Source organism: Athene noctua, chromosome 3 (assembly GCF_965140245.1).
Source record: "Athene noctua chromosome 3, bAthNoc1.hap1.1, whole genome shotgun sequence".
In the NCBI taxonomy this organism is placed as follows: Eukaryota; Metazoa; Chordata; class Aves; order Strigiformes; family Strigidae; genus Athene; species Athene noctua.
Genome location: NC_134039.1, coordinates 24,780,782 through 24,805,654, shown reverse-complemented (window position 1 = coordinate 24,805,654; position 24,873 = coordinate 24,780,782). Strand labels below are relative to the sequence as shown.

General features: G+C 38.8%; 1 protein-coding gene across 5 annotated transcripts in view; it reads right to left on the bottom strand.

Moving 5' to 3' along the window:
* GYS2 (glycogen synthase 2) overlaps positions 1 to 24,873 on the bottom strand; it is a 52,561-nt gene that overhangs the window by 8,494 nt on the left and 19,194 nt on the right. For all 5 annotated transcript variants that reach the window (XM_074902332.1, XM_074902330.1, XM_074902334.1 and 2 more), the window contains 8 exons: positions 19,626 to 19,770; positions 14,363 to 14,480; positions 13,858 to 13,978; positions 10,357 to 10,463; positions 7,105 to 7,164; positions 6,367 to 6,445; positions 5,667 to 5,780; positions 3,418 to 3,544 (listed from right to left, as the gene is read on the bottom strand). In XM_074902332.1, coding sequence (XP_074758433.1) covers positions 3,418 to 3,544; positions 5,667 to 5,780; positions 6,367 to 6,445; positions 7,105 to 7,164; positions 10,357 to 10,463; positions 13,858 to 13,978; positions 14,363 to 14,480; positions 19,626 to 19,770 — 871 coding nt within the window. The remainder of the gene's footprint in view (positions 1 to 3,417; positions 3,545 to 5,666; positions 5,781 to 6,366; positions 6,446 to 7,104; positions 7,165 to 10,356; positions 10,464 to 13,857; positions 13,979 to 14,362; positions 14,481 to 19,625; positions 19,771 to 24,873) is intronic.

The window sequence follows — 24,873 nt, the reverse complement described above, 5'->3', positions numbered from 1 at the left end:
GTTTTGGAAATGTGTCCCATGATCTGACTCAATCCTTTCTGGTGTGCCATGCCACCATAAGACTTTCTTCTCAAGGCCTAAAATGGTGTTCCAGGCAGTGGCACGTGGCATAAGTTTCCATCCATCCAGTGTCTGCTTCCACCATTGTAAGCGCATAGTGCTTGCCATGCCAAGTTTGTGGGAACGTGATATAATCAATCTGCCAGGCCTCCCCGTATTTACATTTTGACCATTGTCCTCCATACCAAATGGGCTTTAACCATTTGTCTTGCTTGATCATAGCACATGTCTTACATTCATTGATTACCTGTGTAATAACATCCACGGTTAAGTCCACGTCTTGGTCACCAGCCCATCTCTATATTGCATCTCTTCCCTGATGGCCTGAGGAGTCATGGGCCCAGCGGCCATAAATTGTTCACCCTTATGTTGCCAGTCCAGATCTACTTGAGCCACCTTAATCTTAGCAGCCTGATCAGGCTGTTGGTTGTTCTGATGTTCTTCAGTGGCCCAGATCTTGGGTACATGAGTGTCTACATGACGTACTTTCATAACCAGATTCTCTACTCAAGCAGCAATATCTTGCCATAATTCAGCAGCCCAGATGCATTTGCCTCTTGCTGCCAGTTGCCCCGTTTCCACTGCTGTAGCCACCCCCACAGCGCATTTGCCACCATCCGTGAGTCAGTATAGACACAGACCACTGGCCACTTTTCCCGCTCAGCAATATTCAAGGCCAGCTGGATGCCTTCCACCTCTGCGAGCTGACTCGATTCACCTTCTCCTTCAGCAGCTTCAGCGACCTGTTGTGTGGGGCTCCACACAGCTGCCTTTCACCTTCGATGTTTCCCCACAACACGACAGGACCCATCAGTAAACAGGGCATATCACTTCTCATTATCCAGTAGTTTATTATATGGTGGGGCCTCTTCAGCATGTGTTACCTCTTCCTCTGGCACCATTTCAAAATCTTTGCCTTCTGGCCAATTTGTGATCACTTCCAGTATTCCTGGATGGCTGGGGCTCCCTGTTTGAGCCCATTGTGTGATTAATGCAACCCATTTACTCTACTGTTGGTCCCTCTTCATCCTTCCAGTCCATTACTGCTAATGCACTGGCATATGATGATGGTGTGCTCCATACAAACTTCCTCCACATGTGCTGGGTGCATCAGAATTCATCTGGATCTGTGGGAGCTGTGCATTATCTGGGTCATAGTAAACTGTCTCCCGCACAGCTAGCTCCCTCATGTATTGAATACCTCTCTCCATAGTGGTCCACTTACTTGGATGACATACAAAATCTTCCTTGAAGGGATACCTCTCCCTCACACTTGTCAGGAGTCGCCTTCAGAGACTGTGTCTTCTTTCCAATGGCTTTGTTGATGCCCCCTTCCCTAGACAGGGATCCCAGCTGCCTGGCCTCCCTACCCTCTAATTCCACGCTACCAGCTCTGCTATCCCAGCACCTCAGCAGCCAGGTAATGAGTTGCTCACCTGGATGGTGGCTGAAATCTTTTCTTGTGTCTCACAACTCACTCGGGGATAAGGATCAGGTGACTATCACTGGCTCTGCCTCCTCCTGTTCTTGTGATGGGCCTGGTTCATCGTCACCCTGTACACTGTGTGGGGATTTTCCTATGTATTTCTTCTTATGTATGGAAACACCTGACACCATCATGGGTTGGCTCTCTGGTTCAGCTGCAGCACCTGTCCTCAGGGTTGTAGTGGCTGCAGTTTCTGTTACTTTGCTACCAGATCCAGAGCCCTTCTCTTCCTCTTGAGGGTGTTGAACAGTGTTTAATAGCACTCAGTAGGAGTGGGCTAGGCCCCAGCATGTTGCAGTGAGCTGTGCTCTCTGGAATTACCCAGGTGACAACATACTTTTTCCAAATATTTTACTAGTTCTTCAGGATTCTACACCTGTTTGGGACTGGAGTTCCAATACACCGGAGGTGCCTGCTAGGTGCTTGCCCATGCTACTTCACACCCCCAGCCACTCATAATTCTCCAACCTTGTGGTAGATTTCTAGATACTCTTAAATAGTTGCTTAACCCTGAACAAAACCTGAACCACATGCAGGAACACATTGGCTCCTAGCAGTAAGACAACCATGTTAATGTCAGCATTCCAAGGATATTTGAAAGTCCTGAATTTCTTAAATGCAGTTGTCAATAACCCCAGCACCGATGACTGCATCCTGTCCTAGATCAGCATTACATAGTACAGCAAAACCAAAATCTTAACCCAACTCTTGTGGATGGTGATCAACAGCATGGGAAATAGATATTGCAAATGAGGTGATAAAATCTTAAGGAGCCAAGCAATGAACATTACGTCTTGATCTGTCATTATCTCAAACCTCAAGCCCCACACTGAGCGCCAAAAGACTGTCCTGGTTTGAACTTGGCCAGTAGCCGATCACCACATGGCCAGTCGTTAACTCCTCCCTGTCCCCAATGAAATAGGGGAGGGACAAAAAAAGAAATTTATAGGTTGAATAAGAAAAAAACCCAATAGTAACAACAGTGAGTCCAAACAGGTAAAACACAGTAGTGGCTCACCGACCAGTGACCAGTACGCAGCCCACCCCCAGCAGTGATTTTGACTCCACCAGAAATCCTGCCATGCCGACTGGGAAACTGAAACGGAAGCTGAGAGAGCACCGTCCCCTTATATACTGAGCATGATGTCACATGATACAGAATACTCCAATGATTGATTCATGCCCAGCCCTCCAGCTGTGCTCCCTCTCAGCCCAAGGACAGTTAACTCTGTCCTGGCCGAAACCAGGACAATAGGTATTCAAGTTCATAGTCTGACTGATTTAATCAGGTGTTAAGTGCCTTTTGTAAATCTGGGTCAAATTTTTAAAGTCAGAAACTATATGCTCTCTGTATCTTTTGAAATTTCCATTTAATTCTGTGACATTCTCTACAACTGCATGTATTTGTGGTAAATATCTTAGTATGGTGTTACATAATTCTATCAAACTTGTTATCTTGAATTAAATCCACTGAACTATGTCAGCTGGTAGCATGAGATTTCTTGTCCTATTGTTTTTTACTATTGTACATTCCCCTATATCTTCTTTAAAAATCCTGGAATCAAGTTAAGAAGTAGGTTTAAAAAATTTATTTTTTTTTTTGTTCTAAAGCCACAGAAAAACAAAAGATTACATATTAGTATGGAAAAGGGTCCAGTGCAGCGACAAATGTGAGTAGTTGTCAGTCAGGAGATGCCATTTTATACCACCCAGGCCCCAAATTTTACCAGCAGTAAGACCTTTGCACTGCAGAGGAAACAAAGCCAAAAGAGTTTTTTCAGCACTCCAGAAGAAACTGGCTGCAAAGCTATCCTGCATCAGCAAAACAGGTATTCATCTTTCAATACTAGTTAAGTATACAGATTGCCTACCTGGAGTGTAACCCCAGGGTTCATAGTATGATGGAAATACACCAAGATGGCAGCCTCTAACAAACTCCTCATAGTCCAAGGGCAACAACGGGCTTGTCGAAGAAAGAAATTCTGGATGTAAGATCACCTGGATATTCAAAACTTACATTAGAGGTGAAAGAAAACCATCATCAATATATTTTAATTATCAATAAGCTTAAGCAATTTCTTCACTTTGGTCTTTTCCTAAGTATCTGGCCAACACCTCCTTTGACCATCTGTTCTCTAATTTACTTTCCACACTAAAATGTATCCTGCCTGTGTGCAGTCTTGTCCTGGAAACAGTACTGAAAATGAACCCTTTTTATGGACAAGTCTTCAGCTTTATCATTGTTGATCAAGGAAGACCATGTTGCATTGAGAATTACGCGTAAGGCTGGGGCATTTAGCAACACTAAATTGTTTTTTCTTGGTCTGTTGTACCAAGGTACATAGTATTGGGATATCTTGTTCCAGAGGAGGCCTCCAGAGGATACAGCACTTTCTGAAATTCACTGCATCCAACTGCAATACAGGAATGCTTATGGTACTCAATGGATCTCTCAAGAACTGAGAGAATTTTGACACGACCATCATCACAATCCTGTGCCTAGGCTAATTAATCTTGGTAAAAGACAAAACATTAACTTAGGCTGATGTCCCGTTTTCAGGATCCAAGTTAATTTACCTGCATGACTCAGCAGGGCTTGCAGTCTCTGCCTGCCTATGTTCCATATTCCACTGCTAGGTAGAGAACTGCCTTGTATATGCTGTCCAGTCAGCTTTGGAGGAAGAAGTATGAGGGAAGGGTTTAACCTTCACTGGGCTTTTTCCCCCACATAAACATACTGAAGCCATTATTCCATGTCAAGGATATGCTTTTATCCTTTCTTAATAATATAGTCATGCTACTCACTTGAATAAATCAACACGTTAATGTATTCAACCATGGCCTGTAAACTCATTATGCAATCTTATTTAATCCCAGTGAATCAAACAAGATTTTCCATTGGCATTGCTAAGGCTATTTTTCACATGCAAACTGTTTCTGCATGGATATGTCATACATCTCTCAAAATTACTTTTCTTTTGAAGTTTATGGAATTTTTGTCCCTAACATTCAGCTCATTAAGTATTAAGCCTGTTTAATTTTTCCAGTGGTAGTGAGAGTTTTGTGCAAATCTGACAAATACCTAGCCAATCAAGTCTGCTGAGCAGGAAGAGCTGTCTGCGGTGTTATATACTACTCGCTTTCAAATGACCTCAAGCAGTTAGTTCTGAGAATTTTTTTATTACATTTCTATACAATGCATCCTTCTACCCTACTTTTGTTACACCTAGTTTATTATGACCATATTATGTTCTCAGAGCTTATTGGAGACACACACTTAGCAGAGAATATGTTAAGCCAGGAAGAAGCAACTAGGAAGTTGAGGAAAATGTTTACCCAGTTATTGTCATGGATTTAAAAGCCAAAAAACTGAGAACAAATGATATGTCATTGTCAGAGATTCTGTGGATCTGACTTTAAAAACAAGGTTTGGAAGAGGAATAATTTGCAATTTTAGGTTCCACTTTGAATAGATAGATGATAAGATATCACCATTAACAGAAAGAATGCCAGAAATTGCCAGACCAAAAAAAAGTTTGGCAGACTTATGAAAGTGGGATCTGATAATTTCTGTGGTCTGGCAAGATAGACATGGAAGTAAAGAAAGGATTTATTTACATACATTTAGCTTCAATAGTTGATGTAAATATGAGCACAGCATGAACAGTGAGTATTTCTGCTCAGGATCAAAGCCCTGGTTACCTTCTACAGCAAATGCTGTGTCAGGATGCTGTTCTTAAGAGATGAACCAATACTCCAGAAGTGTCTGTGCTCAAACTCTGGGCTTCCAGTTTTAAGAAAATTAATCTATTACAGAGTTTTACATCTGGGTACAAATGACCTGTGGCACTTCCTGGATTTCAAGACTAGTAGCTCTTCATTCAATACAGAGGCAGCAATGAAAGCAATTCCCTAACATCAGATTCTAACTTGAAATTAACTTGGCTAAACAACAGAGGATATCTGTGAAATTACTAGTTGTCATTCCTGGAAAGGGAGGAATAGGGAAGTACTCTATTAGTATAATACAGCCTATCAGGAATTTGACTGCACTCTCCGTGCTAACAATCCAGACGGAGACTGTCTGGATTATATCTGAAATAAATATGACAAAATGTACCTTTACTCTGTCTGTCCGGTTATTGAAAAGGCCAATGCGTCGGATGGTATTGAGGATTGGATCATTGCTATCATCAATCATGTTGTGGGTGGTCACTGGAGGCAGACAGTGTCGCTAAAGAGAGAAAAGGCAATCCATAAGTCAGAAAAAACTGTTGGCAAAGGGTCCTGTCACCATTTTCTAAAGTCAGTGGAAGACAGTGGGAGATTTTGTCATTGATTTGAATACCTTTTTACCCTTTCATTTTAAGGTAAGAAAGGAAAGTTATGATCATATAATGCTGTCTTCTACATAACTAAAGACAAATGAGACCATAAAGTCTGTCACAGGACTTGTTTCATTTACTTCAAAATAAAGTATTTGTATTAACTTTTAGAAAGGCCTACCATTTAAAGGTTTTTAGTCTATACGTTATGAATCCTTAAGAGATTGATTTTACGCAAAGTTCACACAGTGCAGAAGAAAATAATTAGGAATTTTGGTGTCCTGCATGTTACTGGAGGAATATCCATGGATTCCCCAAAAGAATGTTTGGGTCATACTCTCATTAAAAACAATCACAGCTGATCTTTAAATGTTACTGAAGGATAATTGCTGAAAACTTCTTTCTGAATGCATGCATATCACTATATGTCATCCTTGTACATAGTCATGTTCATAACTTATACTAGACGTTAGTGTAAATAATACATTTTCTGACCTGAGTTGAAAAGATGGCTCTTTTCATAACAGTTATATCATCTCGGTCAAAAATCTTGTTCAAGTCTGGAATTTCTCCTCTGCAGAGGCAACACAGAACCTATTTTACCAAATGACTTATTATCAGTTGTATAAAGAAAATGAAGAAACATCAAACAAGCTCTGATCTGAAGTCTGCTGATGTTAACAAGAATCTTTCCTTCGTCTTCATGCCCCTTCTATATTCCCTACATTTTGTTCTCCCATACAGTTGCTGACCTTTCAATTAGCTTCCAAAAAAGCTAAAGAATTGTTTTTTTCTGTTTTTCAGATACACCTTGGTTTTGATGAAGTTCCAGGCATCTAATCTGTGCTTTGGGTCACTCACTTCCAACTGTCTTTTGAAAAGATATGACTAAACCACTAATACAAATTACTTTGTCTCTGGTGCTTTTTTAATCTTGATGTAGCTCATTTTTGACAGTGAGTAAGCCTTTGTGTTACTTAGACATCCCTCATGTCTCTTAAGACTCTTTCATAATGGGACACTAGTACCTTTGAATTTTTTATCTATTGCCTATTGAACAAATATTGCCTATTGAACAAATAACGTGTATATGGAAAAAGGGTTCCATATACTTCTCCTGTGCCCTTCCTACGGATGCTAGAATTTCTTACACAAAGAGTAGAAGCACAGAAACATCACAAGCAAGCCATCTGAGTATGTATCTCTGCAAGGCAGAGTAACCTATATACTCACTTTAGCAGTGCATTGTAGAGTTTCTTTCCAAACTTTTCTTTCACAGATTGTGCAGTGTCCCTAGGAAAATAAATAAATATTATATATGTATAAAACAGGAGAATCCAGGACAAAGAGAATAAAAGAGATTCCTGCTGTTGGAAATTAAACTGTGCTTTCATGTATACTGATGGAACCAAGAATGCAGATACAAGTCTGGTTCTCAAAGCTCTTTTATCCAGCCAGCAGCCATACTGACAGATTTCAACACAGCTGAGGATTTGACCTGTATCCAAAGATGAATGCACTGTGAAAGCCTGGAGCAGACTTCACAAGTCATTACTTCTGATATTTTGCTCTGAACAGTAGACCACACCTTCATCTCAGCTATGAAAAAAGAGAGCATATATATGACTCTACATAGAGAAACATGACCATTAACATTGGACACTAATCAAGACTGAGATATTTCCAGTTTAACTTGGCCTAGTAGAAAGATGTAAGATATAGGAGTTAAACAAATAGGGATTTTAAAACAATCTTCTTTCATTTTCTGCCCTATTTCCTAAATCAAAGACTTTTGAAAACAAGGTAGTTTGCCATAAACTAAAAGGTAGTTTTCCAAAAATTAGTTTGCAAACAACTGTTTGTAAAGCTCAAGCCACGTTTTAAGCTAATAATAAAGCCTATGCCAGACAAGGGCTAGATTTTAGCTAAGAACTAACTCCAGTGAACAACTGTTCTGAATGCAAAGTCATTTATATTATCCTGCCCCTAGTTGAAATAACTTGAAAGTACAGCAGGAAGTGCTGTTGTCAAAATAGCAAATGTACTCTCAATTTGAGTAAAACACCCACTTTATGGAATTCTTCCTGCCTTTCTGCTTTCTAAGAATTACACTTTGGGCTAAGACAAAATTTGTTAAGTGAAATCCTAAACTTTACCAAGCTGAGAATCCACATACTTGTTTTTAGTTGCTCTCCCAACCCACATAGACACAATAGTGAATGAGTCAATTTTGGATGAGTTTTAAAGCAGCTAAACGTTAAACCAAATTGATTCGAATCCCAGCAAGCTAGTCCCCTTATGACTATATTTTCATAGACTCGTGTCATGGGCAATATCCAAAACTTAACCCAGATAGGATAGAATGCTTTTTCAGAAGCAGAAGAAACAAGAGATTTTGTATCTCAGATCAGGCATCATCTATTCCTTTATAAGTGCCAACTTCTTTTTGTATTTAATTTTTGTGACATTCTTAAAATCATCTAATATTATTATGTGATACTGATATCAGGCAGTTTTTATCCAGGAGCTCCAGATTATGACCAAGATAATGCTGCATATTATGATGAAGAGGGTCTTTTGCTTTTCACAGAGCACAGTGGGAAGAGTAACTGGAAGCAGCATTTTTTGCATGATTTCACATCTTTAGGTTTACCTTTACTGTTACTATTGTGTCTGCATTACTGAGTATCAGAGAAATAACCACGTAGCAGAGATACAGCAGGGAAAAACCTTTGCATATTTAATTTAATTTAAACTTTTCTAATATCCATATATTATTTATTTAATACATACCTGTTGTAGTATATTCAAGCATTACTTACTTTATATAAAAGGCAAAGCAGAGGCCAAAAGCATTTGTTGCAAGCATGGCTGTTTCTCACTTCATTCACATTATTTTCCTACAGTTCTTGAGTGAAGAGTTCTCATTAAAAACTGGCTATGTTACCCCACTTTAATCATCTACAGCTAGTTGTGTAGATCCTCCGCACAACCACAGAGGGTCCATTTCAGAGGGTGAGTCCCTTCACTCATCTTATACACTTCCTGAAGTGGTATAGGATGAAACATCATTTCACGTGAACTATCACTCCACTGCCAGTGAGGGCAGCTCAGATGCATTACTTGTCAACTAATTCCAGAGTGGTAATCAGGTAGAATGTTTCCTGTAAGTCCCAAGAAGCTTTTCTGTGATGACTCCAAAGATAATATAGAGAGTAGATAGCTTTCTCATACCTGTTGTCTTTTCCAGATATGGCAAAAGCTAAATGATTTCAATGAGACTTGTTAAACTATTTCTGTCACTGTTTTTGTGAGGGTTTAGTATCCATTAATCAAAGACTTCAACTTGACTACTGATATCCAGAAACTGAGCCAGAGATCATCTGCTGGAGGCAGTTAATGAGATAACAAGAAAAATAGTATCCTCTTACACAGTGCCTTTCATCTCAGATCTCTAAGTCGTTTAGATTTCTATCATTTTATAAAAATAGAACTGACATCAGAAAGAGATAAGCACAGTGAGACACAGGCATAAAAGCTGAAGCTAGGTCTTGTGGGTTTTAGTCCCTTTGCTTTAAGACCAGCTTCCTTCTGCAGTAGAGTTTAACCGCTTTGGCCACCTGATAAGGTACACATTTCCATTTCCCTGCTTAGATAATTAATCTGTAAATATGTTGAATAAAATGGCATTTTTCACTTTTTAAAACAAAATTTATCCTTGATAACCCACCACTGATTTTCTTTATGAATTTGAACCTTCAGTTTTGCCATGTTGCTCAGTTCAGAAGTACCCCACAACATGTGTCTTTTCCTATGCAGAACCACACAGCAGTTAAAGTGAGGTGGAGGTTAAGTCTGCAATCTGCTTTGCTTTTTTGTTTGGGAAGCTGTAAAATAAAAACTGTTACTGAGAAGGCTGTGATAATTTTTCCTTTACAGCTGTACATTTCACTGCTTGGGTATGGCCATTGTTTATTATCGGCTATATAGAAAATTACAGACAATTCCTATCAACTGTTATTCTGCTGGATTAGACAGTACAATTTCCATATTTCTAAATAAACAGGACATGTAATTAGTATATTTTCCCCACCATTGGCAGACAAGCTCACCCTGATAAATTAGCAGGTAGACCTTATTTTGTGGAAGCTCAATGGCATGTTCAAAGGAAGTACCAGAAACAAACAGAAGAATTCAGGACACAGGATTTTCTAGAACTGTCTCTGCCACTGCAAAACGAGTACTATTTTGCTAACTTGTTACAAAGACCAGCAAGGCAAGTTGACTAAAAATAACCTAGGTCAAAAAAAGATAAGTATTTGCCCTTATTTATCATTCCCATCTCTTTCACCCCACAAATACATTCTAATTGCCCACAATCCTGAATTTTAGCAGAGCAAAAAGAAAGACCATTATTCTTCATCAGAAACTTTTGCATGTTTCCTCAATTCATTGTACAAGGCCCTCCATGAGAATGGCAATTACCAGAGCTGCTTCCGGACTGCTTGTCCTTTCAGGGTTTCCACATTGAAATTGTTTGTCTTTGCTGGCATGATGAAGAACACAACAACTGTAACATCAGCCTTATGAACCTACATGGACAAGATGCAGAGGAAAAAAAACTCACTACAAGGTATCACAGCCAACTTTAACACTAAGAATTAGTCACAGGAAAAGCCAATGCACTTTGATTGGTTCTACAGGAAGTTTCTGACCTTATGCCTCTCCCTTCAGCTATGAAGTTATGGTCAAGTCAGAGATATAGCTGAGGACAGACACAGGTAAACAGATGTCACCTAAATCCAATTTGGGCAACAGAGATCATAGAATCAGAGAATGGTTAGGATTGGAGGGGACCTTAAAGATCATCTAGTTCCAACCCCCCTGCCATGGGCAGGGACACCTTCCACTAGCCCAGGTTGCTCACAGGCCCGTCCAACCTGGCCTTGAACACTTCCAGGGAGGGGGCAGCTGCAGCTTCTCTGGGCAACCTGTTGCAGTGTCTCACCACTCTCACAGTAAAGAATTTCTTCCTAATATCTAATCTAAATCTACCCTCTGTCAGTTTAGAACTGTTACCGCTCGTCCTATCCCTACACTCCCTGATAAAGAGTCCCTCCCATTTTTCCTGTATCCCCCTTTAAGTACTGGAAGGCTGCTATAAGGTCTCCCCAGAGCCTCCTCTTCTCCAGGCTGAACAACCCCAACTCTTTCAGCCTGTCCACATAACGGAGGTGCTCCAGCCCCCTGATCATCTTCGTGGCCTCCTCTGGACCTGCTCGAGCGGGTCCATGTCCTTATGTTGGAGTCCCAGAGCAGGACACAGCACTCCAGGTGGGGTCTCATGAGAACAGAGTAGAGGGGGAGAATCACCTCCCTTGACCTGCTGGACACACTTCTATTGATGCAGCCCAGGATACAGTTGGCTTTCTGGGCTGCAAGTGAACACTGCTGGCTCATATTCAGTTTTCTATCCACTAGTACCCCCAAGTCCTTCTCCGCAGAGCTTCTCTCAATCCACTCATCACCCAGCCTGATATTTGTGCTTGGGATTGCCTTGACCCATGTGCAGGGCCTTGCATTTGGCCTTGCTGAACTTCATGAGGTTTGCACGGGCCCTCCTCTCAAGCTTTTCAAGGTCCCTTAGGATGACATCCCTTCCCTCCAGCATGTCAACTGCAGCACAAAGCCTGGTGTTATCATCAAACTTGCTGAGATCTTCCGGACTTCTCATGGTTTAGAGGCCATGGCTTAGGATGTCAACATAAACTGCAAAAAAATAAAAATCCTACACACGTTTTGTCACCTGACACAAACTATGTTGGCTCAAAAGAGTGAACAATGAGTTTAGTATCTGAGGCATGCTCAGGCATGGGGAGAGGGATTCCCTACAGCAGCAAGCAGAGATACTTTCTATAGCAATAGTGCCCCAGATGTATGGGCAGAAAAAGGCATGATAGCAACCACTATCTACCTGAAACCCTGGCAAAGAACCTGCCAGAGACAAAAATAGCTGCAGGTAACTTCTTGCTCACCTTTACATCCGGCTATTTCAAAGGCAAAAAGCATTTGCTGTAAAATCTGACCCTTTACTTACAGAGGGTTTCACTTGCTGTTTCTCCTGAGTGGTAACAAAGTTCAGAATACTAGGTCCCTGAGGGACTCCTCGCATGGAGCAGAATGAGGTTGGACTCCTGTCAGCAACTATTTAAAGAAATGCTACGGATGAACTCTGTTCAGAGCTGTAAAATATTTTGAATTGCCTCAATTCTAAACTTTAGACACATAAACATGCTATTAACATGCATTCTTTAAGACTGAGGTACAGGGAAATGTATAGTATAAAACAACCTATGGGAGTCATCTATCATTTTAAGATTCTTCCCTTCCCCCTCTTCAAGGCAGGCTCAAAGTCCATCATGCTATGATATCTCAGTGTGTATTAAAAACCTGTCCCACCATTCTTATTTTATTTCCATAATGTTAGTAAGGTTTTCAAGTAGCAAAGGAAAAGGACTCTATAAAATAAAATAATTCCATTGCTATGTATTTTTTAGGTTCAGACACACCACTGGGACTTGTATAAGAAGCACTGTCATTCTCAGATTCACCAGTAGTACAGGTATTCTGCTGTTCCCAATGGAATTACTTCTTGAAATAATTACAGAGCAGGTGTTCTTTGAATAGCTAACCAGATGCTGACATGCATATTGGAACAGTAATGCAATAAAGCCAGGCTCATCTTATGGGAGAAGAAATTCCTATTACACTGTTCTAGAGAGCTTTGGAAAACTAGCCTCAGTTTCCTTGGACTATCCATCAGCCTAGCTTGTCATTGATGTCATATAAATCACTAGATACAATAAGAGATTGCTGCAATCATTGCTCAAGCAATTCTTTCCCTCTTACCACATAAGCCCTTCCACATTACCAGCATTCATAGTTAATAGCTATGTAAAAGCCACTAACAGGTACCTGAGATTGCACAGCATTGCCAAACAATAGACGTCAGCTGTTTGACAAAGCTGTGGAAGAAATACTTAAGTTATGTGAGGTAACCTGTTGTGTGAGTGAATGGATTAAATATTTCCAGAAATTTCACAGGATCTAATGGTGTATTAAGAACTGGTGGTGGTAGAACAAGTGTATTTAGGGCTTTGGAAATTATTATTTTTTCAGCCCTGCTGACAACATAGTATCAAGATTTTTATCCAGATTTTCCATATCATTTAAATCATAAGGTACAAAAGAGAAAGTGCAGGACAATAGCCAGTTGATCCTTGCTAGATGACTGAAAACTGACTAGCATATTTTTTTAATTTAAATGTATCGGTCTTTGAGACACATGTGGAGAAGTTTTCAGTGACCTCATTTGTAGGTGGTAAGTGCTCTGCTCTTTGATCATGACAAGGCCTAGGTCTTATCTTCATTAAAGTACTTCATAAAGCCATTTAGAAATATTGCACTCATTTTTTTACCTGGGGAAGCAGAAGCATGGAGGAGTAAGAGGCTTCCCCATGCTTATTCATCAGGCCACTGCCACACCGAATTTTACTGCAAGATTCCCATCCAATGTGATAATGGTACTCAAAGATTTAAAAGAGCATGGTCAGGTCTTAATGGAATAAGCAATTTGCCTAAAAAGATACTTTTAAATTACACCATTAAAGTATTATTTTTATTTGCCTTCTGATATGTAAACTCTCTGGGTAAATTATCAATTCATGATTTCAGTATTTTTCTTGAAACACAAGGGAGGTAGCCATGGATTAATTTCCTGAACCATGTAATCAATTTTTTTAAGCAGCCTGAGATTGTTATATACTGTGATGATTCAGGGAGAGAACTTTATGAAAACTTGGAATATCCCATAATTATTGTTCTATAAACCAGAATATGGCATGGAAATTCTTGCAGGTGACTTCCATGGTATAAGAAGTTTGAGCATAAACTCTATGTTTCATTCATTTGCAGAAGCTTTCTTACCCTCAGCAAAAAGTTTAATCTTGATAAGGCTTCTAGAAACATATCAGCTCCTTTGTTGGAGAATTCATATCTCCCAGCAATGAAGAAAAATAAGGTCTTCTCAAGACTGAAGTCAAGGTGGCTGAAACCAAGCAAACAGACAAGGACAAAGTATTTCTCAACATATAATCAAATACACAAGAGTTTTCTACTCTAGAGGAATTTATTAACCCAAGAAAATTACAAAAGGGAGGCTTTTCTGCTGTTCTTTAACTTAAGATGACTATCTCAATCTAATAGACTGCATCTTGGGTAAATAGTGAAAAAGTCAAGACCTGATACCACAATCTGTTAAGCAGAGTTAGAACTGGTGTCTAAAATTCCTTTGGCTTCTGACTGAGAAATCCCAGACATTCAAATAAGCTGGTAACATTTCTTCTCCTCTATAAAGTACTCTTCCTGCTTTGGTTCTTGCTTTAAATAGTTTTGGACAACCATTGCTAATTTTTGAAAAGTAAAATCATACCCATAGAAATGACCTCGAATGAACTCTTGGATCCTAGCCTTGTACATGGAATGCAAATTCTGAAACTCATGCATTGCTGAAAATTTCTTAATGTTCAAGCCATTTGGGGTGACAACATCTGGAAAAGCAGAGAAAAGGCAGAGGTAGACATCTTCAGAGTCAGAGAAATCTTTAAGTGAAGAACCAATGTGTCTTTCAGTTGTTAGTATGTGAACAGGTTATGTACTCTTACTACTCATGGATAGGGAACAGCACTGTCTAACACAACGTTCTCCTCCACCAGCTTACTCCACAAAGCTACTGCATGTGGCACTCCACTGTCTATCGTACTGAAGTGGCTTTGTACCATTTTGAACTGTACTGAACATTAGCACAGATCCTGCTGAACAGTGAGGTCTCCCCATGCCCTTTTATTGTCTCAAGACTTATGTATTGTCTCCAGTTAGCCATATGTTTTTTGTGCAATATGCCCTTTACCTCTTTATTCTTGATATCACTGTTGCCTTCATTAGAACCATAGATTGAAAGCTCTTGAAAGCAGAAACTGTGTTGTACTATGCACTTGTTTACTGCATGGCACAAGACACCTCTGTTCTGTCAAGACTTCTGAGGATTTATCAGAAAAGGGAGAATATAAGACAATTTTTTGAAAAGATCACCTTTCAGTAATCTGTTGGATTTCTCCTAAAAATTGCCACAGAATAGTACGCTTTACACTTTTATGGCTGCTCTTCTCAAAGATTCCGAAGCATCTTACAATTAAAATCTGATTATTTCCGGTATCTTCTAAGGTAGAGTTATAGGATATAAACAGTTCTAAGGATAAACATAGCTTTTTCCAACCAACACTGAAATTCAGTCACTTTTCACCTTTCTGGTAGAGCACAGCAGCTGTTTAAGCGCTTGCCCTAACTCTAGTTGAAGTAAATGGAAAGAATGCCATTTTCTTTTCTTTGAGTTAACCATGAAAGCCATGTATGGAAATGAAAGGGGAGGCCAGTTCCTCAGAAGATGTATATCATAGTAACACAACTGACTTAAACAGACCTATTCTCATTTATGATACCAGCTTCTACAAAGATGCAAGAAGCACTAATTATTAGAGGATGCATTGGTGCCAACTCACACTTGTTTTCCTGGCAAGTGTCATCAGGTGTCTAGTAACCACAACCATTAATTGTAGTAATTTTAAACGTTCTAAGCATCTTCCAAAGGACATTCAGCAAGATCTCATTCCCTACCACACATGGTTCAGGCAAATAAAAAACAGCATCTCTCTGATCTCAGTGCACATGCTTAACTCCCCCCATACATGAGGGTCTACTGATAGGACTACAGTCTCTTGTTTGCCACCAATGCAGGACTTGAACATTACTTCTATTGTGGTCTTTTGGTCAAGGCTGTCTGACATTCAGGGTTTCCCATCCCTTCCCACAAAAGCAGAGGTTTGCATGTCTAGCATTAAGCATCTGACCTAACACAAAACTGTCTCATTTCTGGGGAGACTTATGGAAATGTCTTTAAAACATCTGTGGCTCCTTTCGTTGATTTCATGTCAAGATGATCTCAAAATAAGTACAATCTGTTTTCCATATGCTGTCCAGTATACTTGCCTGACATTTTTCATGCAAATGCCACAGCCATTTTTAATGACATCCTTGAAATTTACAGTTTACTTTAGCAGTATATGTATTTCCCTGCCAGGTAAGTCATCTCTGATTAATCTTTATCTTGTAAAGTGTTTTGAGGCTCTCCAGGTTAAACAGCAGTAGATAAAAATATAACCTTTATTAGTACCCATTAAATACCAGAAATTTTGATGGCTCTGTCTTGAAATACCACATTTGAAACTAAAGACCAGTCTTTACCAGGAAATCTATTTGTTATGTACTTAGGATTTGGTTCTTAGTGACAAGAAAGGAATCTTGGTGGGCTTGGCAATAAAACTTGTGCTCTTATCTTCTATTGCCCAGCACTAGCAATTGCTCTGAAAAAAAGACCTATGTGGCCTCATATGAGTGGGGGCTCAACAGAGCAGAAACACCCTGCATTTCTCTTTGTCTTTACCAACAACATATCTTCTTCTTCTGACCTGCTTCTTGTTCAGCATAGAACTGGATCATGCAGCACATAGCTTTGAGACTGCAATAATTTCAAGCTCTTCCCAATAAAGTAAGAATCCTTGACTGGGTATTTCTGGCCAGTTTCCATACACTCTCTCGTATTTATTTATCAGGGAGTTTTGGACACCCTCACCCATTCTCAGCAGCCTGTATATAACTCCCTCCCATGTTCTTCAATTCAACTGCAGATTCATTTACCCTTTCATCAGGACTGGGGCTCAATCCATCTCTTATTTAAGCCTTTGAGATACAGAACAGATGCGGTGGCCCAAAGCACCCAGTTCACTATTTCTGCTTAACATACAATAATATTTTGAATACATGTGAGGCAATGTGCCCTTGCTCTAGGGAAGAAGTGATGAAAAAGAGCTTAATTCCTATTTTAAATGCTGTTTAATGAATTAATGACATTTCTATTTTAAAATTGTCCCAGGTAGGTCACACCAGAATGCTCTGACTTCTGTATTTATAGGAAAGAAGCTGGTATTGATTTAAGTAATAATAGCACAGTGTGATGTTTTCTGTTAATTAAGTCATTAAGATTCAGGCTTGAATCATACTTTTTCAGAGTTTGCTTCTATGATTTTGATCAAATATGTACAGCTATGAAGTCTTGATATAAATCTTAACCAATACCTAAGTCTCTTGGAATTCTGATTCAAAGTCTTCTCTACTGCTAATAAGAAATGTGTTTCGTACCTGAATGAAAATATTAGAAATCCCATAATATCAGTTTTCAAATCACAGGAATATAATTTATGATCACTGACAGAATCTTGCATGATACATCGAAGAAAACAGGTTCAACATTAGATATTCAAGTTCGACAAATATGGTTTGATAAATTACTGATCAAATAACGACAGCAGCAATTGAAATCAGTGTAATGCAAGCAGCCATTCTGCCAGGTTCAGACTGGCAAATCAGCCTTTGTCCTGTTGCAAAAGCTCTCTATGCAATCATGTCTACTGAATTTTAAAGGAGCTTTTCCAAGTAATGACATTTATAATTTAAATTTGAATCCAAGTTTAATGTTAATTAAATAAGCTAATAAACTGCTCTACTTAGCACATTTCCTCAGTTACACTGACTTAACAGCTTTGTTACAAAGGTTACCTCTCAATAAATTCAAATGCAAATAAAAGTTAATTGTGCCAATTCCGCCTTCCCCTTTTAAAAGGTTGTTGTTTTTTTTTAAGTGGGTCAAGAAGTGCACACATTCTTTCAGTATTCACATTCCTTTGCAGAATTCAGGCTTAATGATCTACTGAAGGACTGCTGACTTTTCTGAACCAACAACCAATGCCTATGTGCATTTCACAACTTCAGAGAGAATAAATAGTGTGAGAATAGATTCTTACATAGTTTATTTGTGGTCTAAGATTCAAAGAAACTATTAAAGTACTTATTCCCATCAGAACACCTTTTCCACCTATAACTGTCTCCTAGGATATGGGGTACCAATTGCTATTGAATTTTTTTCTAGCTCTGTCAACATGAAGCATGGTATGTGTCAAGAATTTTTTAACCCAAACATGAAACATATTTACTCAGTTTCTTCAGAGTTGCAAGAATAATCGAAAAAGCTCAGGCCTGTGAATCTCTGCATGGAATTCTCTTCAGCTTCAACTGATGTTCTATCTGTAAGCAGTCTGCAGGTCTCTCCCAAATTAAACTGGATTCAGACTCATTTCAGTCTCCTAAAATCCCACTACATAAACTATGTTTTCAAGAGTAGCTGCTGTGGTGAGAAGCTTCATGCCAATATAAAACAACTTCAGAAGTATGATTTTCAGAAGTCAAGTGCTCTGCACTTGTTAAAAACCAAGACCTTTCAGAGATATCCCAGATTAGATGACTGAACACTTAAATTACTTTTAAGACACAGCTGTCATGTTTAAAATAAAAAAGAAAAATCTTCTAAGTTCATCATCCTATTGACAATTAGTCATGAACAAGGCAAAAGATCCAGTGGACAGCTCTTTTATCCTGATTATCATGATGTGGCTTAAGCATTGAAGTTAACAGTCCCAACTATAATTAGCACTGCAATTCATCTCAAAAAAAATCTACAAAGAATAAGCAAACCAAAAAAACCCGAAGTCATCTGAGCATTGCTATACTTAAAATAACCAACTCAGATGCGAACACTGAAAAATTGTCTCAAAATTGTTGTGCAGATTTTCCCCCATGATGCTTACCTGCAGATGGAGTATTGTGGCTTGTCCTTATAAAGTACTGTACTGATTTAAAGAGAACTTTAATGACACATGAAACTGGGACCATGACCTTATTCAAACTCCATGCACGGAACATGACAAGGTTTGTTGGCAAGTTCCATATTTTATGAGACTAATACAAAGGCGAGAATCAGACAACATGTTGGGTACATACCTCAACTATTTTTTCAAACTGTACTGGTTGGTCTAATATTATATCTATTTATGAAACTTATCATGGTTAGGTCCCCAGATTGTGATGACCACAACCACACTGCTGCTCCAATCTGTGAGAGATACAGGGAAATGAACTTTATTGATTTACAGTTTGTTTTTTGCCTTCTCATCTCTTTCAATGTTAATTTTCAATATTAAGTAAAGAAAAGGAGCATTAGCACTGGAAAGCAAAACTTATCTAACATTCTGTTTTGCATATGAAACTTTTTGTTGCATTTCTAAAAGAATATATAACTCATCTCTAGCAAAGCACTCACACTCTAAAAGCTGGTGAAATGTATTACAAACATTCCAGCTTCTGCTTTTGTCAGTTGGCCTGCGTACATTACCACCACTGGAAACTCTGCTATAGACAAAACTACTGAAGCTGAGATGCCCTTGCAGAGAAAGTCTAACATCCATGGAGTTAAACTAATGCTCTCCTGAAATGATACTGAAAGCAGTTCTTAGATGGTGCTGAACTTGATTTCTTCTAGATTACACATGCTACTAGAATGTGTTTCAAGTGATATTAACCTGCACTTTTCTTTTGAAAATTGGTTATTCCCTGTGGTGTAGACAGACATACCTATGCATGTGTTCTTGTTCTTCATGTTTGTATACCTGTCTCTAATTATTTTCATTCAGTCTGAGGAAATTAAGATACTCAGAGGAAATATAGTAAGAAAACAATTCAGGTCTTACCAGGATTTCTTTTAAGCATATGTTCTGCTTCTATAGCTGTTATCTGTGAAACTGTAGTGAACACATGGGCACAATGTACAGATGCCCGTTCCATACAGTATCGATGGTAAATCTGTCTCTCTCCTGCTTCCTTGTCAATGTCAAACTGTTAAATAATAAAACAAACAGAAAAGACACCTGTGTGATATGCTCATTAGACATTACTACTGTAATAAACTATGGTAACTAATTTGCTAAGTTAAGCAAGGCGGGTGCTGTAATAAACTATCGTAACTTATTTGCTAGGCTGGGCAAGGCGGGTAGGTACACTTGAATGATCTGTAAATGTTAAACAATTAAATGTAAAGTGGGCCATTCGGATTGGAACAATGTAACCGTGTCTCAGAAACCCCACCTAGAGCTGACATGTAACTGCTGTTTGAAGAAAAGCCCGCCAAAAGGATGAGATCATGAGGCTTTTAAAAGATCCAATAGGAGAAAAGCGCGCCAGGAGACCAAGGCTTCGAGACTTTCAACAGACCCAATAGGAGGAGGACACGCACCCCAGCAACCCAAATGACCAATGGAAAAGAGCAGGACAACTATCTGACGGGAGGAGACTGGTTAAAGACAATGGCACAAGAGTATAAAAAACGCTGCTTTTTGGAACTCGGTGTGTGTGTGGCAGAGTTGCTGCTCTCCATGCACCCAGTGCTGCTTTGCCTATTGCTTCCCACCCTAAATTGATTGAACCCAAATAAAAAAATATATTTTTATAAAAATTGGCTTTGTCTGATTATAACACTACAAAGATGGTATCTTGTGTTAAACTCGATTTCCCCAAGAAAAAAGAACCATATGATTATGCTGTTGTCTTGTCTTTCTGTTTTTTGAACCATTTTATCAACTTCAAAGAGTCTGAAGGAGCAAGAGAGGTCTCAGTTCCCACATTTGTGAAAAAATGGCAGCTCTGCAGTGGAACAAGACCTACATTAATGATCCTGTGAAAGGTAAGGATTTGTGTTATTTGGCCTGCTGGCTGGCAAAAGTCATGCTGAATCTTGCCTGGGCTTGTTGGGAAATTTGAGAGAGCAGGAAAGTTGCTGGTAACTGAAGATATAAAGGGAGAGAATTAAAAAGGAATGGGGATAAGGAGAGAACTTGGGGACTGGGTAGCATGGTGGGAGCTACGTTTAGGCAAGTGAGCAATGGAGTTGTGTGGGAGAGGTAGGATGTAAAGACTCAGTCACAAATCCTGAGGGAACAAAAAAAAAAAAAAAAAAAAAAGAGATATTTTCTGATGCTCAGAGATCTTCTTCCTCCAACTCCACCACTCTTATTTGCTGCTCCTTTTACTTCAATCTGAACTTCATTAATTTTTAGAGGCAGATGTCAATTAAACTGCTAGATAAGACCATCCCAAATACCAACATATTTCTAAATCACCTTTAAACCTTGCAGCTACCCCTTCTTTTACTTGAGCTTACATTGTCCTGATGGGAAGAAAATCCACAATACCCACTGAACCCATGCTCAGAGGTTCAAACATCCGCTGCAGAATCGCTACAATGCAGTCTATAAAAGAATAATGCTAATGGGGTGTAAATCATTACAATTAAATTACAATCCTCTTAGTCTTACATGATGTTTCATGTCTGGGACTTCACTTCTGGGAACAGAAGTGTTGACCTCCTGAGGTTAACAGCATGGACAAACAAATAACACAAATTGACTGTGTGAGTTATGTGGAAAGTGACATTGACTTTCAATTAGCTCTGTCATTATCACTGTCTAATACTAGGTGCACAGCCTGATTTGCATTTGACTCTAACTTCATCGACCATAATAGATTTAATCATTATTATAGGCTGGGCAGACAGCACTTTCTACAGTTAGGACTACCCGACCTTTGCCACAGCTAGTTGCTTTTAGGACTTCAGAACTTAGTCAGAAGTAAAGGTAATTAGACTGTGTCTTTTTATGCTGAGTACATGTTTAAGGTTGGTAGAGAACATATTTTAAGAAATTCCAGCAAATGTGAACCATTTCAGGGAACAAGATTTAAGCAAATAATTCTTTATTTTTACTTAGGTATACAGATATCTTACAATTTTTTTTCTAAGAAACAAGTGCTTTTAACCACTGAGCACTCTAATTTTGCAGTGGTGCTACACTGGTGGTGCAAAAGCAGCTTCCACTGTATTAGTTTAAAATACCACCCTAATGTAACCAAAAAGAGTCTTGAAAAATCTCAGTGGAAAAGGTCTAGAGAAACTAGATACTTTATTTTGGTATTGATGATCCTGTATGTCAAGAGTTTCTAAGTTTGCTGAAGAGATTTTTAGAAAAGCTAGGAAATACGCTTTAACACAATATGCTAAATATTATGATACCATTTTCCAGTTGTATCATCATCTATCGTACTTTCCGTGTTTCCCATGAGAATTTTGGTGCATGAAATACAAAAGAATTGTTGAGTATTTACATCTATGTCTTAAATTCAAGGACTATGCTCTGAAGTTATAAAGGACTAGGCACTGCTAACTCCAATAAAAGCTTCCCTAGAAAAATGTGCATGATGTAGCTATCTCCCCTCATATGAGTGTGCTAAACTAATTAGCTAATGTTTCTGGAGCATCCAGATACCACTAATGAATGCTGCAAAACAGCTCTTAAGAAAACCACTGATATGATCTTCAGAGCAGAAATCTTAATTGCCTGTTGTAAACAAAGTAGGAAGCTGCATATTGAACAATAACAACACCAGAAATCATTATGATTGTTCAACCATCCTTTGTTCAATCATCCATTGTACCTTGTATCAAAGATACAAAATTGGGCAGTTCTTTAGCATGCTGGGCAAACACACAGATGGGGTGCGGTACCCCTGCACAGTCAAAACTGTGCAACTTTTTTCAAATACATCTGACTTTGTATTAAAAATAATTTTTAAATTGCTAGCAAACAAATATCTGGACAAACTTTAAAAAGTTTTTGTTCTATTTCCCTTTCGCACCAAGAATGGGTTCAATCAGAAGATGTAATTAAAAACTAAATTTGGGACATGTTCACTAACTGTAGATAAACACTCCCTCCAACACTACTGGGAGAAAAGTTCATAAAAGGACTGTTCAAAGCACTATGGCTTATTTCTCGCTAGCTTTTATTTCTTTGAGTGCATGAAAGCATTTTACACATTTAACACATACACATACTGATGTTTATTTCTTGATTGCTATTCTTTTTTTATCTTCTCGAAATGGGAAAGATTATATTTGACATATGCTTGCATGACTTCTGGCACACTTTTTCAAAGCTACACAATTCCATGTCTATTAGCAAGTATAATCTGAGGTCACAGAGTTCCACATTTCTTTTGCTTTCACTCTCCAGGAGTTTTCTCCACCAATCAGTAAAGCAAGATCTTGACCGTTGACCTCACAGTGTGGAGTAAGAAACCTCATTGTGCAATTCTAAGCAGGCTAGATGAGTGACTTCAGAAAATAAGCCTCAGACAAGTTGAAGGACAGATTAAATGGAACTTAATGAGACAGTGCAGGAGACAAATTTAGTTCACACAGTACTGTGCAAAGACAGCTGAGGTTTCTGTGACAGTATCAGCTCCAGAATTAGAGGCAACATGGAGCATGGCACTGTATTGAGCCAAATATACCTAAATGAAGCAGAACAACAGTGCAGCTAGTTTGCTCTTCACCCCCAAACCCCCACCCCCAAAATGTTTCTGCTCCACAATTGGCTCTGCTGTCTGCATGCTTGTCCACCCTAGCTCAGGCACCTGTGAAAGATGTTCACATTCAGGGAGAGGAAAGCAAAGTATCTGTGAAGTGCATCATGCTTACTTTTGTTTGTTTGCTGTTATCAGCAAATGGGAATACTAGCAAAGCCACAAATGAAAGCTGCAACAATAGAAAAACAGATCTAAACCAGATTAACTGTTTATAGAATCATTTAGGTTGGAAAAGACTCTTAAGATCATTGAGTCCAACCGTTTCTTCCCTCAGTAACTTTTAAAGACAACTTCAATATCACTTCCCTGTAAATATTCCACTGCTGCTCCCAGTGAGGATTCCCTCCTACTCTGACCGTTAGAAACCAAGCAGATTATCAGAATTTACATGATAGCAAGGATTCGAGGGAAAAACGCCTTCCTTATAAGGCCACTCTAATTTCAAAGCAAAACAGAGAATGTTTCACAGGCATAATGCTTTGGAGTAAAACTTGCATTTGGTGCAGTGCAATTCTGAGGAAGAATTTCAGCTCTTTTCTGTCCTTTCAATGGATCCATGTGATTAGCATAACATTTCATTCATGTCTTAAAATTTAACATGTTAGGGGGCACAGTAGGCAATTACTGAACCTCCCAGCACAACATTCTATTTAAGACAGCTAAGATGATCTTTGAATGCAAAAAGAAGAGAATATCAAGCAATTCTGCGATACTGGTGTTTTGTTTCTCTTGGAAACAGTGAACAGTCACTGAATTAATAAATCCAAATCAGATATTCCTACTTCAAAATGATAAAGACAAATTGCAAAGGATTTACAAGAGCACAAAAAGAATGATTTGAGAGTGGAAAGGAGGAAAGACTATACTAGCCAAGTAAATACTTATCCGAAAAAGACAGATAGATTATTTGTCACAGACTGCATACCATCTCTAGGTACTGGTACTAGACTATGCTTTCATATAGTAAAAAAAAAAAAAAAAAAAAAAAGTATGATGCAAGCCAATGGAAGTTAAACCATGACAAAATCAAACTGGAATTAAAATACGAGGTTTTTTTGATAAAGAATGAATTTGTCACACCTTTGTGTAAATAATACAGATTCCCCTCACCATTTGAACCTTACTCAAGAGTGAAGAGCATTTTCATAAGTAGTTAGTGTCTCAGATAAAAGTTATAGGTTTGATACATGAATTTTTAGCTGAGGATTTTAGGCAGAGAATGACATGATCTCTTCTGGTCTTTAAAACCAGTGGCACACTCAAGTTCACAGGCAATTCTGCAGTAGAATCAGGAACAGTCAGAGATGGGCCTGAAGTTCGAAAACCTTATCTACCAAAAGGTAGAATGGAAAGATCTTCACTTCTAGCATAATCACTGACTGCCATTGTCTGAATTATATAACAATTCTTTTTTTTAAAGTCTAGTTTATCTCAAACTTTACTCCCATTGATTGTTAGCTTGCGCAAATAGAACTTTCATTCTGGTATAGCTCTGCCATGCCAAAAAAGAATGAAATTACA